The 16,532-nt window shown below is 40.0% G+C and overlaps 1 protein-coding gene across 1 annotated transcript; it reads left to right on the forward strand.

Annotated features, from left to right (window-relative positions):
• Positions 1 to 745: 745 nt before the first annotated feature.
• INTS2 (integrator complex subunit 2) lies at positions 746 to 16,468 on the forward strand. Its single transcript, XM_031591519.2, has 24 exons — positions 746 to 1,097; positions 1,462 to 1,600; positions 2,231 to 2,333; positions 2,579 to 2,692; positions 3,307 to 3,437; positions 3,543 to 3,716; positions 4,253 to 4,479; positions 5,124 to 5,249; positions 5,363 to 5,434; positions 5,524 to 5,638; positions 6,043 to 6,111; positions 6,471 to 6,605; positions 6,781 to 6,957; positions 7,635 to 7,743; positions 7,827 to 7,931; positions 8,357 to 8,521; positions 8,735 to 8,936; positions 9,446 to 9,571; positions 11,073 to 11,262; positions 11,944 to 12,189; positions 13,092 to 13,199; positions 14,348 to 14,453; positions 14,627 to 14,803; positions 14,907 to 16,468. Exons 1-24 carry the CDS (start codon positions 805 to 807, stop codon positions 15,074 to 15,076), a joined length of 3,579 nt encoding a protein of 1,192 aa, XP_031447379.1. The 5' UTR covers positions 746 to 804; the 3' UTR covers positions 15,077 to 16,468.
• Positions 16,469 to 16,532: the final 64 nt, after the last annotated feature.

Below are 16,532 nucleotides of genomic sequence, written 5' to 3' on the forward strand. Positions count from 1 at the left end.
TTTGTGTTAAACACTGTCCCACCACCACATGGTGCAGCATTATTTTTAAGCTTTCAACGAGAGTTAAATGGTTTTTTTTTTTATTTATTTTTAAAGGCTGTTTCCCCATCTGCTTTGCTGCAAGTACTGCACGTCCCTGCTGAGCACTGCTGGGAGCTGTGCTGGCTGGGGTTACTGTCAGCTCAGTGCTACTGGGACAGCGCTGTCCCACAGCCCCGGCTGAGGGCTTCTTCCTTCCTGAAGGACCCTGTGCTTCATCCTTCGGGGGCTGTCGGTTTTTGATCGGTTTGTGATCGTTACTGTTTATGGGGTGCACTGGAATTTACAGCAGGAGGGGCTGCTGCGCTCCTCAGGGCTCTCCTTTGGAGCCGTTGTGGGCTGGGGGTGCAGCGCTGGGTCACTTCTAGAGGAGGTTTGCCTCTTTTTTTTTTTTTTTTCCTTTTCAATGCTCCCTCACAGCCGTGCCGTGCGGCCCAACTCCAATTTATCGCGACAAGCGATGAAAGAACGACCGCTGTCGCTGCCTAATGCTGTAAGCACGGAGTTGTACAAACTGGGATCGAGGAAACTGTGGGGGCGGGGGGAAGAAGGTTTATACTTTTTAAAAACAGAAAAGAATTTCAGTGGGATAAATTATTCATGGAGGCTGGGTTGCGGTATCTCCTCCACGGCGGGGGTGGCAGGGCCGCGCCGAGGCCTAACTGCCGCGCCCAGCCCGCCCCGCTTCCGGCCGTGACGTCATCACCGCGCGCCGGAAGTGGGCGCGGTGCGGCCGTGGGACGGGGCCGCGGCCCTGCGGCCGCCATGGCGGAGTGTTCGGGGCTGCAGTTCGTCAGTCCGTACGCCTTCGAGGCGATGCAGAAGGTGGACGTGGTGCGCCTGGCCGCGCTCAGCGACCCCGAGCTGCGTCTGCTGTTGCCCTGCCTGGTGCGCATGGCTCTCTGTGCCCCCGCGGACCAGAGCCAGAGCTGGGCCCAGGACAAGAAGCTCATCCTGCGGCTCCTCTCGGGCGTGGAGGCCGTCAACTCCATCGTGGCTCTGCTGTCCGTCGATTTCCACGCGCTGGAGCAGGACGCCAGCAAAGAGCAGCAGCTCCGGTAACGCCCGGGTTCTCCGGCGGTCTGATTGAGGCCGCTTTCCCCTCAGTTTTATGTTAATTTGTATGTTTTATTTATTCAATTTGTCGAAAATGGCTCTATGTGATCCTGGCAATGCGGGGTGCTGAAGAGAAACCAAGGGGCAGCGCTTCCATTGTGAAGCTGGGGAGTGGAGGCCTTTGAAATGGTGCCTCTGTTCTCTGAGTGCACCCTTTTAATGCCTGAATAGATTTAACACGGAATTGACTTCGTAATACTGTAGTTACAGTGCTCTTTTTCGACCTTAAACGCAATAGAAGAAATCCCTGCTGAAACGGCTGAAATTTGCATGAAATGGCATCGCTGTGTTTTCGTTGTCTGGCAGGCACAAGCTGGGAGGAGGCAGCGGGGAGAGCATCCTGGTGTCACAGCTGCAGCACGGGCTGACGCTGGAGTTTGAGCACAGCGATTCGCCCCGGCGGCTCCGCCTGGTGCTCAGCGAGCTGCTGGCCATCATGAACAAGGTGGGCTCATTTACTGCCTGGTTCTGCTGCTGTCGTGTCAGCGTGTATCCGGTTCTTATCTGCTTCACCAAGGTTTAAAGATTCAGTCTTACCAAGCACTGGCCTGTGGTTCAACTCTGTGTGAACCCAGCGCCCTGGAGGAAACCTTTCTTCCTCAGAATGAATGAGGATAATCTTTTCTGATATGACAGGGACTCAGTATGTCTCAGAATGTGCTTTATTCAAATGTAACTTGATTTTGTGAGGCTTCAGTGCAGAAACCATATCTGAAAATGAAATTATGCTTTTTGTTTCTGTCTTATTCTTTAGTCTTGCTACAGTGTGGTATTGGCCAGCATGTTTCTCTTGTTTTTTCTGCCTGTATTTTATTTTCCCTGTGCAAACTTACTGTATTTCTGGTGTTCTCACTGAGCTGTGTTTCTTCTGGAAAGAAACAATAATACTGGTTTTATTGGAGTACTTCTGGTAGTAAATATTAATTATTCTAAACATTCATCCTGACTATTCTGTGATTAGAACCGTCCATTTTTGGTAATTTTAATATGTTGTATTATCTATTCAATTCAATGCTATGAAAGTCTGATAAGACAAACTTCTTCATACTGTTTGCTGATGAGAAATTCCTTGTAGGTGTCGGAGTCGAACGGGGAGTTTTTTCTCAAATCTTCTGAGCTCTTTGAGAGCCCTGTCTATCTGGAGGAAGCAGCAGATGTTCTCTGCATTTTGCAAGCAGGTACAGTGCTCTGTTGTACTGTGTTCATTAATATTGCTTTGCTTTTGAGTTCGTAACTTTTTACAAATAAATAAAAAAATAACTTTTTGAGCTGCTGTGGTTGATTTAACGTTAATCTAGACTCTCTATCTCTTTGAAAGTGGAATAAACCACAGATTAACCCATTTTTTTCATTCATACGTTTCAGCATGTTTTTATTTGTTTTGTAGTGAAACACTCTAACTGTGAAAACTCTTTTTGTCCAGAGCTGCCATCGCTGTTGCCTATAGTTGACGTAGCTGAAGCGCTGCTGCACGTTAAAAATGGAGCCTGGTTCCTCTGCCTGCTGGTGGCAAATGTTCCTGATAGCTTTAATGAGGGTGAGCTAAGGTTTTTTTCTTGTCTAGCTTACTTGTTCTGGAGATTTGTAATAAAGTTGATTCTGGGCTAAATTATTTATTGTAGATATTAGAACTGGATGCTGATAGATCTTTCCTTCTCAGTACGTCCACCCCCCTTTTCTCAGCCTAATTGTAGTTATCACTGTGTGAGCATTCCCATTTGTAGGTCACCTTTCTAAAGGCTGATTCCAACAATCAATCCCAGCAGCTACTGGGATTTGAACCTGGTTGGCTTTGCTATTAGTACCTGCCTCTCAGATTGAGCCATACTATGAGGTGAAACGTGTAGTGACGATGCCTGCATAGTTTCTATTACCACGCAATAAAATTTCATTCTCTAGTGCTGGCAGATGCACAGCTTGCATTAGGTAGAGTGTAAGCAGTAATTGGGTGATGCATAAATCTGTAAACATCTTGTAATTTCTTAGAGAAGAAAGGATTTCCTTGTTCTTCCCACTCAGTGTTAGTCGCTGCTTCTTAGTGTAATCCAGCTAATGGATCATAGTGAGCTGAGCAGAACATTTTGACTCTGTGTGTTTGTGGCTTTCTATTGGAAAGATGAGATTAAATTACACCTCCTGTTGGTTGTTCAGTCTGTAGAGGTTTGATTAAGAACGGGGAACGGCAAGATGAGGAAAGTGTTGGAGGTCGTCGCAGAACAGAAGCACTCCGTCACCTCTGTAAGATGAATCCTTCCCAAGCTCTGAGGGTCCGAGGCATGGTGGTGAGTCTGACACACATCTGCTGTGAGACAAGATGTGAGAGACTTAATTGTGGTCCTTACTGGAATGTTGACAACAAAGGTGATAAGTGTGGACCTTTCATCTAGGTGGAAGAATGCCATCTACCAGGTCTTGGTGTGGCTTTGACATTGGATCACACCAAAAATGAATCTTCAGATGATGGAGTGAGCGACCTGGTGTGTTTTGTGAGTGGTTTGCTGCTTGGAACGAATGCAAAAGTTCGAACTTGGTTTGGAACTTTCATCCGAAATGGCCAGCAGGTAAGGCAATCATTGAATAAACTGCTTTTAAAAAATAGTTCTGTGCTGTAATAGTAATAGTGCTGTAAATCTTCTCCTCGTGGGCATCCATGCTTTTCTGAATGCACGTCTGTCCTCTCCCTTCACAAGGCAGTTTGCTGGTAAGGGATCTTCACATCTGTAATTAGAGTTGCTGAAGGCAGCTCTTCAATTGTGCTTCCAAGAGATTTTTAGGTACATAAGCAAACAGGCCATGAAGTGAGTGAATGGTGAGGTGTCAGTGATTACTGTTCATGCTCAATGTTCACAATAAGAAGTTGAATCCCAACTTGCAGCTGTTAGTGAATGTCTGTGTTTATTTTGAAATAAAGCACTGTGATACGATCATGTCTTGCCTGTTCCTCCAGTACTGAAATTTTATTTAAAAAAAAAACTCCTTTCCCTGCTCTCGTTCATTTTATTTTATTTTTTTCTTGAGTTCATCATTGCAGAAGCTCTTCTTTCATACAATGTCTGATGAGTTTTATATCGTTCTCATTTTTTAACTTCTCTCACAGAGAAAAAGAGATAATATCAGTTCTGTGCTTTGGCAAATGAGGAGGCAGCTGCTCCTGGAGCTCATGGGAATCCTTCCCACGGTTCGCAGCACACACATTGTTGAAGAAGCAGATGTTGATACGGAGCCAAATGTGTCTGTGTATTCTGGACTGAAGGAAGAGCACGTTGTGAAAGCCAGCGCGCTGTTACGGCTCTATTGCGCTTTGATGGGAATTGCTGGGCTGAAGTAATGGGCTGTGCTTTTACTCACTGTCTGCTCATTGAAACAGAGGTTGAGAGCTTTGGGCACTTCGAATGTTGCTGTATCTTAATGCTCTTAAACCGTTCTTGGTAGAATCAGGCTGTTTGAGTACTGAAGGAGGCACTTCTCATGTGCTCAGGACTGCCAGCTGATGGAAATGTGAATGAGTGCTGAGAGTGAATATTATTTAATGCTAAAGATCTTTAGAGACATTGTATGCTTTTTACTTTCTGATACTATTCTTAGCAGAAAAGTTTTTCCTTCTAATGATAAAGATCTATGTATGAACTTCACTGATGTTTTATTTAAGCTAAACTATTAATGTGGGAAATGCGTTGCTTTGTTTAAAGCTGCAAAATCAGTTCTACAGACTCATTAAAAGAAGCCTAAACATTTGGAGCAGCAGAGTAAAACAGAAAGCTGTAGCAACATACACCATATGAACTTTGAATTTGTATTGTGACTCTTAAGTTCAAGAGAAGTGCCGTTTAACTTTAATACTCATATATTGATAGTAACCTGATAAACAGATTAAATAATAGAGAAAACTTCACATTTAACCATTGTGACGAGATCGGAAATCACTGTGAAGTGATCAGTGGTTCTTTGTGGTTTTTCTCCCTGTTCAGACCAACAGATGAAGAAGCTGAGCAGCTGCTGCAGCTGATGACCAGCCGGCCGCCCGCAACCCCCGCTGGTGTTCGCTTTGTGTCCCTCTCCTTTTGTATGCTTCTGGCCTTCTCCACTCTTGTCAGGTACTTCCCCAGTTAATGCATTTTTTAATTATTTTTTCTTTCTGCTAGTAACGGATAGTAAAACCAACTGTAATTTGTGGGCAAATAATCTTTTATGTGATTTCTTTGTGCAGTACACCAGAACAGGAACAGCTCATGGTGATGTGGCTTAGCTGGATGATAAAGGAAGAAGCTTACTTTGAAAGGTGAGAGGAGGCTTCTTCTGTTTTTAATGATTCCAGTAATCTCATTTTTATTTCCATTGGAAATTAATTCTTCTTCTTTGCTGTTGTAGCATTTCTGGTGTGTCTGCTTCCTTTGGAGAGATGCTTCTCTTGGTAGCCATGTATTTCCACAGCAATCAGCTCAGTGCTATCATTGATTTGGTCTGCTCCACGCTGGGAATGAAGGTAAACCCTGACCTGTTTCTGACACACACCTTTCTGTGTTCAAATGAGCTTTTTTTACTGTGTTTTTAAATGCTTATATTTACTCTGCTTTTATATAAAAGCTTCAGTTTTGCTGATGCACCTCAGTAAATGTGTACTGAAGAAGAGAGTATCTAAGCTCATCTAGAAAGCCTTGCACTGTGTGTCAAATTGGAACAGGAACATTATGATAAAAGATACCATCAAGTTATTGAGTGGACTTGTTGAAATCATTGTTTGCAAGAAAAGATATTTTTAAGAAGACTGGTTGAAGTCATTTCCAAACTGAGCTGCTAAGGTTTTATTTTAAGTACTTTTAAGAAATATCTGTATTTGGAATGTAAACCTGGAACTTAACATTATAAGTGCTTTGTTCTGCGTTTCAGATCGTTATAAAGCCCAGCTCTCTGAGCAGAATGAAGACAATCTTCACACAGGAGATTTTCACTGAACAGGTATTTTAGGTTTTAGCCTTTTTATGGTTTTTGTTTGTTTGTTTTTTTCAGTCACTTAAGCTTGACCTAGAAGAATTCATGCCCTCCCAGGACTGAAAAACTTTGTCCTTTTCTTTTGTACGTTGATGCAATTACATAAATAATGTAGTAGTGAGAAATTGTTCTTCAGTGTATTTGTGCTGCAGTTTTACATCCTGTATGGTGTTAAACCACATAAAAACATTCATTAGTTTCCAAACAATCAAAATTGAGTAAATGTCCAAAAGGAAGTAGCCTTGCAGCTTTGTCACGTTGAGCTGTGTTTTGTGATACGGTGAATATCTTTGTTATTTTTCATGGCATTTATAACTTTCTTTTAGGTTGTCACAGCCCATGCAGTCCGTGTGCCTGTTACAGGCAGTCTCAGTGCCAACATAACTGGTTTTCTACCCATTCACTGCATTTACCAGCTCTTAAGGAGCCGATCATTCACCAAGCACAAAGTGTCCATTAAGGTATGAACTTCACTTTATTTCTGTTCTCAAGTTTGGCTTTTCCAATAAGAATTGCTTAAAAAATTAAAATCTGACCAGTGTTATTTGTGATTATTACAGCCCATTACCGACAAAAAACGTGGTTATTTTCAGCTCTGGAATGAAGCATAGTAGCAGGGGTTGTTTTTTTTTCCAGGACTGGATTTATCGGCAGCTCTGTGAAACCACCACTCCGCTCCACCCTCAGCTGCTTCCTCTTATTGATGTCTACATTAACTCCATTCTTACTCCTGCATCAAAATCCAACCCAGAAGCCACAAACCAGCCTGTCACAGAACAGGAGATACTGAATGTTTTTCAAGGACTCACTGGGGTAAACTATCTATTTTTTTATGTACTTTCGTGTCAGTGTGGGTGTGGTTCAGTACATTGTATGTATGCTTGTTTTACATTGTGAAAGTTGTATTTTTGTCTTTAATCCCTGTGCAGTCAATTGCTTTGCCCTGCAGTGATGGTTACCTGTACAGAAGTGAATCTTGTTCACGCTGCCCAGTGCTCTAGGAGAATTGCTGTCCCCCTTTCACACTTTTCCTTTGAAAGTGATCAATTTGTGCTATTCAGAATAGAAACTAAAACAGTTAAAAGTCATGAACTCTTTCTAGCAGTACAATTGATTGAAACGGAGGGGTGCTTATCTAAGGTTTCTATTATTGGCCTTCTTAGATCAAAAATATTAATTAACTGAAACATTCTAGCTGTTCTTGTGAGAAACACCTTCTTTCTGATAGAAGTATGGGTCACATGGATACATGTAGGATGAGTGGCAAGCATTGATTTGTGCTGGAATCCTGGGGCTCCAAGAAATCAAAAGTACATTTTATATTTGAAGGTAATTTAAAAAACAAAATTCCCTACAGCTTTCAGTTTAGACCTCATATGGCTTGACAGTCTTATGCAAGGTTTACTCCTTCATATTTGTAGATAAATTCAAATTTTTGTTCCCTAGTTTTGGGAATGTGATCTGACCTTTATATGTGGTTTTCTGTACAGGGAGAAAACGCTCGTCCTGCTCAGCGGTACAGCATCACAACGCAATTGCTCGTCCTCTACTATGTCCTGTCCTATGAAGAGGCACTTCTGGCAAACACAAAGATACTGGGTATTTGTGAATATGTTTAGATTTTTCTATTAAATGCTGTTTTGCAACTGTTACATGTGGCTTCTTTTTCTCTTCTTATATAGCTGCCATGCAAAGAAAACCCAAGTCTTACTCTTCAGCATTAATGGATCAGATTCCCATCAAGTACCTCATCCGGCAGGCACAGGGGCTACAGCAGGAACTGGGAGGTATGGCTGTCTGTGAAAGCCTAATGTGCATCAGGATTTAAAGCTAAGCTTGTTTCCAGCTCTGCTGCTGTTGTCTGTTTCATAGTGTGCTTGCCTTTCTGCTTCTTTTGAAACGTCAGTGGTAACTACTGAGATGAGAGGTAAATTTAAAGAATAATAAATAGTTTTTAAAGTAGGAATGACCTCAGGATTAAGTTTTTATTCAGGCTGAGCTTAAGTGTTACTGTAGGGTCCTTTCACGTCTCCAAAATAGAACTTTTCCTTTCTGTTGGAGGTAGAACTTCAGGCAGTAAATGTGCAAAGCTCGTTGAAATGTTCAGCAGTGTCTGTTAAGGTCTCTCGTTAAAATAATAGGCAGAATTTTGTTCAGGTGAGTGATGTAGCTATTTAAATCAAAGGTGTGTACTTCCCTGATACTCTTACAGGTTTGCATTCTGCACTGTTACGTCTTCTTGCAACTAATTATCCACACCTCTGCATTGTGGAAGACTGGATCTGCGAGGAGCAGATCACGGGCACTGATGCCTTACTGAGGAGGATGCTTCTCACAACCATTGCGAAGAATCATTCTCCCAAACAGCTGCAGGAAGGTAACAACTATATTGTGCAGTGTTCTTTTCAAATTGGTAGAGTGTGGGGGTTTTTGAAGTTGTAGTCATTCGGTTCATCTGATTATAATACTGCATTTGTGTAATGAGAATGTTCTGCTGCAGCCTTGTTAATAGATGAGTCTTCAGGTCACAAAATCAGAGAAGATGTAAGAAGTGCAGTTTCACCAAGATCTCATTGTCTTTCTTTTATAGCATTTTCCATGCTGCCTGGAAATCATACCCAGCTGATGCAGATTTTAGAACACTTAACACTTCTCTCAGCTGGTGAATTGATCCCATATGCAGAAGTATTGACATCAAATATGAATTGCTTGCTAAATGCTGGAGTCCCACGGAGGATTCTTCAGACTGTCAACAAACTCTGGATGGTTCTTAACACCGTGATGCCAAGAAGGTAGGATTGAGATGCTGTTAGTGCAGATAGAGGTGGAGTGCCACTTTTTGTTCTAAAAGTAATAACTTAATTCCTTTGTCTGAGGAAGTACAGATCATGACTGAATAGGATGTGCTGCAGTTGCATTCCTTTTTGCTTTGTTAAAATGTTTAACTGTTTGTATTGAAGAGGAAGATTGTTCTTGTTTTCGGGGGAAAGGAAGTCTCTCATTCGCTTATAATACAGAAAGATTGTTTTCTAAATTAGGATCTCTCTAGTAAGAATGTGCCTTTTTTGAGGAAGTGGAGAGACTATTGCAGTGAAAACAGAGTACTGTATTTCTGGTGTGAATGTAAGTTAACTATATCATGGTTAACTGCAACTTCTGCAAATGCAGTGTGGGTTTTTGTAGGCCTGTCAGGGAGCAGAAAAATACAGCTGACAGTGGTGAGTACATGGATACTTATGTGAGCCTTTTGCTCTCTCTATATTAAAAAAATAAATAAATCTTAAAAATAATCTCATTTTAGGTTGTGGGTGATGACTGTTAATGCTCTGCAGCCTTCGGTGAAAATAGTCCGACAGCAGAAGTACACTCAGAATGACCTGATGATTGATCCTTTGATTGTGCTGAGGTGTGATCAGAGAGTTCATAGGTAAGCATCTCCATTAGCTTTTATGCCCCGAGGTGTCTGATTAAAAAAAAAAAAAAAACCAACGAAAACTTTCAGTACTTCACAACATATTTTCAAACTTGTCACGTGAGCTGGTAAGTTCCAGCTTTGAGTGCACCTTTTTTTTTGTGCTGAATTTGATGGTCTGAGGAGTGAGCCATGCATGCTGCTTGGGCATGCCTTACTGTCCAGCTGAATGTCTTGTTAAATAATCTTACACATAGCTCTGTTTTGGAAACTCTGAGGTTTACACATCATCCATTTTAGATACATGTGTGGGAATTTGTTCTAGATCTTGCAATATGCTTAAAATGGCTGCTGCCACATGGTGGGGAGGGTTGTCACTGCAACATCCTGCCTCTTCACAGCTGTTTTCTACCACCCTTCATGGGCCTGTAGATATTGTATCTTTTTGGGTGATGGTTTCTGCCAGAGGGTGTTTGGTGTATGTAACAAAGGTAGATTTGCCTCACTTCTTGACTAACTCATTTAGCAGCACTCAAAAATTTGTTCCAGTAGCTGTCATGGTGACAGAGGAGGATGTGTAAAGCTGAGTTATGGCTTCGATGCAGAAGAGCTAGTTGAGAATTTTAGTAGTGGAAATTATCATAACTGATAGCAACAAAGCAGCTTTTAAGGAGAACTTGAAATAAATAATGCAAAAAATTTAAGTCAGAATTTGTACGTTATAACTTTGGTTTTTGATAGTACTGATGAAAATTGCATTTGTTATTCTAAAAAGAATATGGTTAATCATTTTAGGAGTACTTCAGCCTCCAGCTTTTTTCCTTTTTGTATGTTTTTTATGTCTTCTGTCAGTTGTGGTTTAATTTTTCCCTTTTTACTCTTTTTTTTATTACCCTGCTGTTTGTAATAAATGAGTGGCAGTCATCTTGATGTGTTCATCACATTCTTGTTTGTGTCTATCTGTACCTCCTAGCCTTTTAGCAATTGAACTGTTAATCCAATTTTCATTCAGCTACAACTCTGTTGGACTTTTCTATTGGAGAAATCTTTAAAGTCAACCCATAGATGAAATACTTACATGTATGTCCCTTCAGCCTAGGATGAAAATGGAAAATCTCACGTTTCTAATAATGAGAGAGATCTATAAGACAACGTGATTTGGAAGTTATCATCTTAGTATTGTGGGAGTAGTTTTGTGGAGCTTGCTTTTTCTCCATCATTCAGAGCATTGATTCACTACTCAAATCACTACTGCAGATTCTGTTCTAGTTTCCTCTGTTTATCAAGAATTAGTTCCTCGTTTTTGTAGAGCATATGCACGACAGAAGCAGGACTAAACAGCAGGGCAACAGAAGGGCTTATAACCTTCAGTATTCTGTGATGATAGGGAAAGTAGCTTTAGTATGATCCAGAGTACAGCCAAGTGCATCTTTGAGTTCTTTTGGTTTGTTTTTACTATTACTGTCTTACTGTTCTGCCTACTGAAAAGACTTCATTTAATGTGTTCCTGTATCAGGAGCCCTCCTCTGATGGATATAACTTTGCACATGTTGAATGGATATCTTCTTGCTTCAAAAGCTTACCTCAATGCTCACCTGAAAGAAACAGCAGAGCAAGACATTAGGCCATCCCAGAACAATGCCATGGGTCCAGAAACCCCAGAAGTTACAAGGGAAGAGTTGAAAAATGCATTGCTTGCTGCTCAGGTAAAGAGGATTAGTGGTTAGTCAATGTCATGAAGAAAGAAAATGATATAACAGAAATACAGAAATAGAAAATAAAAAAAGGAAAGACAGGAGACCTAATAGATTATTTGTTTTGTTTTAGTTGACTTTCTTTTTTGGTGGAAAAGAAAAAGCAGTCTGCATTCAGATTGTTAAATACTTCCTGGGGAGTTCTTGATTAACTGTGTTTTGCAGGCATTCTTTCCTTACCTTTGTCTGGAAGAATGTCACATATAAAGTGTCTCTTAGAGAATTATTTATTTAATCTGTTAATAAAAGTTCAGAGTAGTCTCTGAATACTGTGAATTGTGTGGCATATGCATATTTTGTTTGATCTGGGTGCTTTAATGGACTGTTGAAGATGTATTTTGAAATAATACTTCACTCCCATGAAATGACTGCTCTGATCTATAATTATGTTAATGTACTGGATTTAAGCATTTGTTCAGGTAACATTTTAATGTTTTCTGGGATTTATATTTCCTGATCTGTTGTTTCTTGGGTTTTTTGTGTTTTTTTTTCTATTAAAAAAAAAGAGTTCAATAGCCAGAAATTTAGCAATCTAACTGCCTTTAGTTTCTATAATTGTCATTATTTTGTATTTTGTTTTGTGCCTTGTTTGTTTCTCTATTGTTTATGTTCTCCTGCTGCTTTTCTTCACAGGACAGCGCTGCCGTGCAGATTCTTCTAGAGATCTGCTTACCCACAGAAGAGGAGAAAACCCAGAGCAGTAGTACCTACAGTTTGCTAAAGAGTGTTCAGAGTACCACAGGTCCTAAGAGTTCAGATCTAGAGGAAGAAGAAGATAGCTTGCTGTGTAACCTTCGAGAGGTTCAGTGTCTGATCTGCTGTCTGCTGCATCAGATGTATATAGCTGACCCCAACATAGTAAAACTAGTTCATTTCCAGGTCTGGTTTGCATTATTTTAGTTCTTTTATGTTGGTGGGTTTTTTTTCTGGTGAGGAAAGAACCAAACAAAGTGTTCAAAGGATTTTGGGTGCTATTGTTGTGTTCCTCACAAATTACAAAAACACTCTTCTTTCCGTCTTCCCACATTTGTAGTAACCACATTCCCTCCAAATTTCAGTGCTTTTGCTCACTGTTGTTGCTGAGAGGGGAGCAGCAAAGCCATGTCTGTTCCTCATCATTAAACACAAGCTTTGATTTTGCCTTTGCCCTATTATATACTGAAATAGCGTGTCCATTCTAGGCCAAATAAAACTGGCATGCACATCTTTTAATTGCTTGTTCCACATATTGTGGGGGGTTTACTTTTTTCTGGCAGTGATCTGAAATTCATGTATCCATTACTCAAAGCCCGTAATGTGGTTTCAGATGTAAACCTCTTATCTTTCATTTTTGTTAGGACACACTTAATCTCCTCGGAGTTGAAGGCTGAAGAATGCCCCTGACAGGGCAACTGTAGGCCTTCAAAAAAAAGAAGTCTGGGAAGCTAAGCAATTTTTTTAATATAAGTCTGGTTTTTGGTGTGTGCTAAATTGTACATTGCCAGATGGCAGTCTCTTTAAAAGCAGCTAATTTGCCTCAACCTGGAATTGATTAAGAGGCTGGAAAAGTCCTAATGGTTCTAATGAAGTCCTAATGAAATAAGCAAGTTAGGACAAATACTAAATGTTGGAGTCCTGTGGATCAGATTCACCAAGCCTCCCTCAAGTTGCCTTAGAGGTGTAGGCCTGTTGCTTGTCTTTCTGAACAAAGGAAAGTTAAAAGTATATATTTGTTTAGAAAAAAACATTAGTGAAGCAATTTTTAAAACACCTTTGATATATCTGTTTTCTTAATCTGGCAGGGTTATCCATGTGAACTGCTGGCCCTGACAGTGGCAGGGATTCCATCGATGCACATCTGTTTGGATTTCATACCTGAGCTCATTGCCCAGCCTGAACTTGAAAAACAGGTACTGTGCAGTCATCTAGTCAGAGAATCGCTGTAAGTAGTTAACCATGATACAGTCTTCATTAGGGGGAGAAAAGAAAAAGATCACTTAAAAAAAAAATCTTGCTCTAAGCTGCCCAGTATATTAAGGTAGTGTCTGTAGCATTTTTACCTTGAATTAAAGGCTCTGCAACCAAATCCAGGACTCCTCCAACATAGCTCTATACATTTGTTTCGCAGATGCTTGTGAATTTCATATTATTTCACCTCTAAGAACATGAATAGAAGCTCTTTAAGTAACAGCTTTCATTTTTTATATTGTTATCTATCAGCTGGCAGAAGTTTTGTCTGTTTAGTTTTTTAGCTGATACTTGATCGCTAGAGGAACTTGCACAAGTGTTCAGATTTTGAAAAGCTTTTTTTTGCAGAGATACTCTGCAGATGGAGCAGCCTGAGAATCAAAATTTTATCTTTCCTTGTGCAAGGTTTGACTACCAAGTTGTTGTTTTTTTGTTTGTTTTTTTTTCCCAGGGAATATTACTACTGTTTCTTAATTGAAGCTTAGCAAAGGAAGAGTCAGAAATTTGATTTTTGAAAGGTCTTCTTGTGATGGTTGTGAAAAACAAGGGCAAAAAATTGTTAATTAGTAGTTCCTAAAGCAATGGTAAATGTTGATTTGGTATACTGCGACAGATCATGAATTTTTCTGGTCCTAGGTAGCTGAATATTTGGGAGCTAAAGATTCCTCTGTTTTCTGTGTTAAACAAATTTCTTGTTTGCTTTTATTTAATCCCTTTTAAATACTGCTTGTGAGATGGCATTCAGCTGAAGTTTGAGCTAGAACACATGGGATATTTAACAGCTTTTACAAGGATTACACTGTAAATTGTTTGTTCCTTTGTTGCTCATTGAAGTGTTGGAACAAATTGTGACTGTGAGAGAAATTCTGAAAGCCTAACTGATGCTTGACTAATGTTAAACATCTGTGTTGTGTTTTTTTTCAAGTCTGCAGAAAAATTTTGCAATAACTATTTTTAAGGCTTCTCTTCCTTATTGTGAAATGGAGAATGTTTACTAACTCCTAAGTTATGTGAAGAGCTTAGGATCGTAATTGCAAAGCAATGTATAGCTCACTGTTTATTTCTTTCTTGCCTTTCACCTACTTAACAGATATTTGCCATCCAGTTACTTTCGTTTTTGTGCATTCAATATGCTCTACCAAAATCTCTCAGCGTGGCTCGTTTGGCTATCAATGTGATGGGAACCCTACTCACAGGTGAGCAGTCCAGCAACACCTGTACGCATTGCTGTGGAAGTTAGATTTGTGTAGGTCGTGTACAGTTCTACCAAAATGCCAACAAATTAATTGCAACTGTAAAGGTAACAAAATTCTTGACTAAATTTTGTTAATAGTTCCTTTTTACTTAACTATTTCCTTTTTCTCCGTAGTTTTAACCCAGTCAAAGCGCTATGCCTTTTTCATGCCAACTCTGCCTTGTTTGGTGTCATTCTGCCAAGCCTTCCCTCCTTTATATGAGGATATTATGTCTCTGCTGATACAGATAGGGCAAGTTTGTGCCTCTGATGTTGCTACACAGACGAGAGACTTTGACCCAATAATTACACGTAAGTAAGGCAGCTTGTATTTCACAAGTAATTTAATGGTGTTACGGATATAATATAACTATTTATTTATATGCACTTTGTTTTTCTAACTTAATTTTTTTAGGTCTCCAGCAGCTAAAGGAGAGACCAAATGAAGCATTGGGACTTTGTAAAGATTCGCCTTACAAAAGTTGTTCAAGGGACATTACAAGTGTGGACCCTGATGTTCAGTTGTGCCAGTGTGTTGAGAATACTATAATTGAAATTATTAACATGAGTGTAAGTGGAGTTTAGGAAGAATGCAAATGAAATTGTACTGTATGTAGTCCCGTGGCCTGTGGTGTCTGGATTTGGAGAGAGCTGCCAAAGTGGATTAAAGCACAAGTCTGTGTTTTTAATTCATTGGATTCAGTTACGGCTGAAGCTTGTTGAAGGAAAAGAATCCTTCAAAAGGACTTATTTTGCTTGGTAGATCATTTGAAAGTAGGCATGATTTTTTGGGTGTGTTTTGTATCTGATTTGATACAGCAACACACCCATCATGGGTTTTGTAACACTGTGAAGTGAGGACTTCATTTGTTGAGCAAAATGCAAAATGATGGGTAAGAAAAATTCGAAATTGGAGTGCTTTACTAGAACTCAAATGAACTACTGTTTCAGAGCCTTGCAGAGCAAGATGGAATAAAATGTTCCAAGGAACGCTTGAAAAGTGATGTAAATAACTTGCACCATCATGTTGATTACTAAGAAAAAGCTTTAACTTTTTTTATTTGCCTTTTGAATCATTGGTCAAAGTGTGAATTAGTTGCAGAACTAAGCTGAACTGGCCCATGAACTGTTGACAATTTGATATCAGTAATTTCAAAACTGATTGATTTAAAGATCAGCCAGCCTTCATTAAAGTTTGAAACCGGTTTCAAAGTTTCTTAAACAGACAAACTAAAAAAATGAAAACCCAAGCAAAAACCTCCTGGTGTAGTACAAACTGAGTTGTAGCACAGATCGTCTGGTATTTTTAAACCTCAGTTTAAAAGAGATGAGAATGTTGTTAGATTGAGTGTAGAGATAACTTAAATTGTCATCGGGATAAGATTAAATAAGAAATTAGTATTGGAGATGACTGTGACAGAAGTCACAGTAGTGAGAAGGGTGACGAATTTCAGCCAGACCACAGCAGTTACAGCTCAGAGAATGAGAAGGCTGAATCCATGTGTGTACATGATCTTTCATTTACAGCTGCAGGATTTGGCCTTGATGGATGTATTGTGGCATTGCAGGAGAGGTTTATGGTGCAATTTTCTTGAAGGTTGCGCAAGCTCTGGTGTGAGGCAGCAGAGAGATAAAATTGTTGGGCAGTTGTGCCAGAACTGGATGTTGTACTCGACTTGCTAAGCTTGGCAGCTTATCTTTACTGGATTTGAAGTGACACCATTCAGCATCCCTCATTAAGTAAAATATTTTCTTCCATTAAAATCAGCTTACATTTCAGAAATAATGGTCTGATTTTTAGTGTGGCTGGAGGAAGTCTTGCATAGCTGTCTTTGACCGCTGCTGGGTGTTAACTGGGAGGCTAATGCTGAGTTCCCACCACCATTCCAGGATTGTTTGAGTGTAACCATGTGGTAACACCTGACTATATTTTTTGTCATCTCGATGTAATGTATGTAAATATATATTTTTTTCTTATGTTCGATTTTCTATGCAGTATTGATATTTAAATAAATAATTTTAGGGAAAAAAGAAAAAAGTT

Source organism: Phasianus colchicus, chromosome 21, assembly GCF_987193195.1.
Source record: "Phasianus colchicus chromosome 21, bPhaCol1.hap1.1, whole genome shotgun sequence".
NCBI classification, from domain to species: Eukaryota; Metazoa; Chordata; class Aves; order Galliformes; family Phasianidae; genus Phasianus; species Phasianus colchicus.

What these genes read in the sequence shown, in the direction of transcription:
- INTS2 (XM_031591519.2), top strand. Translation starts at nt 805, where the DNA reads ATGGCGGAGTGTTCGGGGCTGCAGTTCGTCAGTCCGTACGCCTTCGAG. An exon ending in GAAGAAGCTTACTTTGAAAG is followed by an intron (nt 5,435 to 5,523) that starts GTGAGAGGAGGC and finishes TTGCTGTTGTAG; the next exon opens with CATTTCTGGTGTGTCTGCTT. An exon ending in ATGCATTGCTTGCTGCTCAG is followed by an intron (nt 11,263 to 11,943) that starts GTAAAGAGGATT and finishes TTTTCTTCACAG; the next exon opens with GACAGCGCTGCCGTGCAGAT.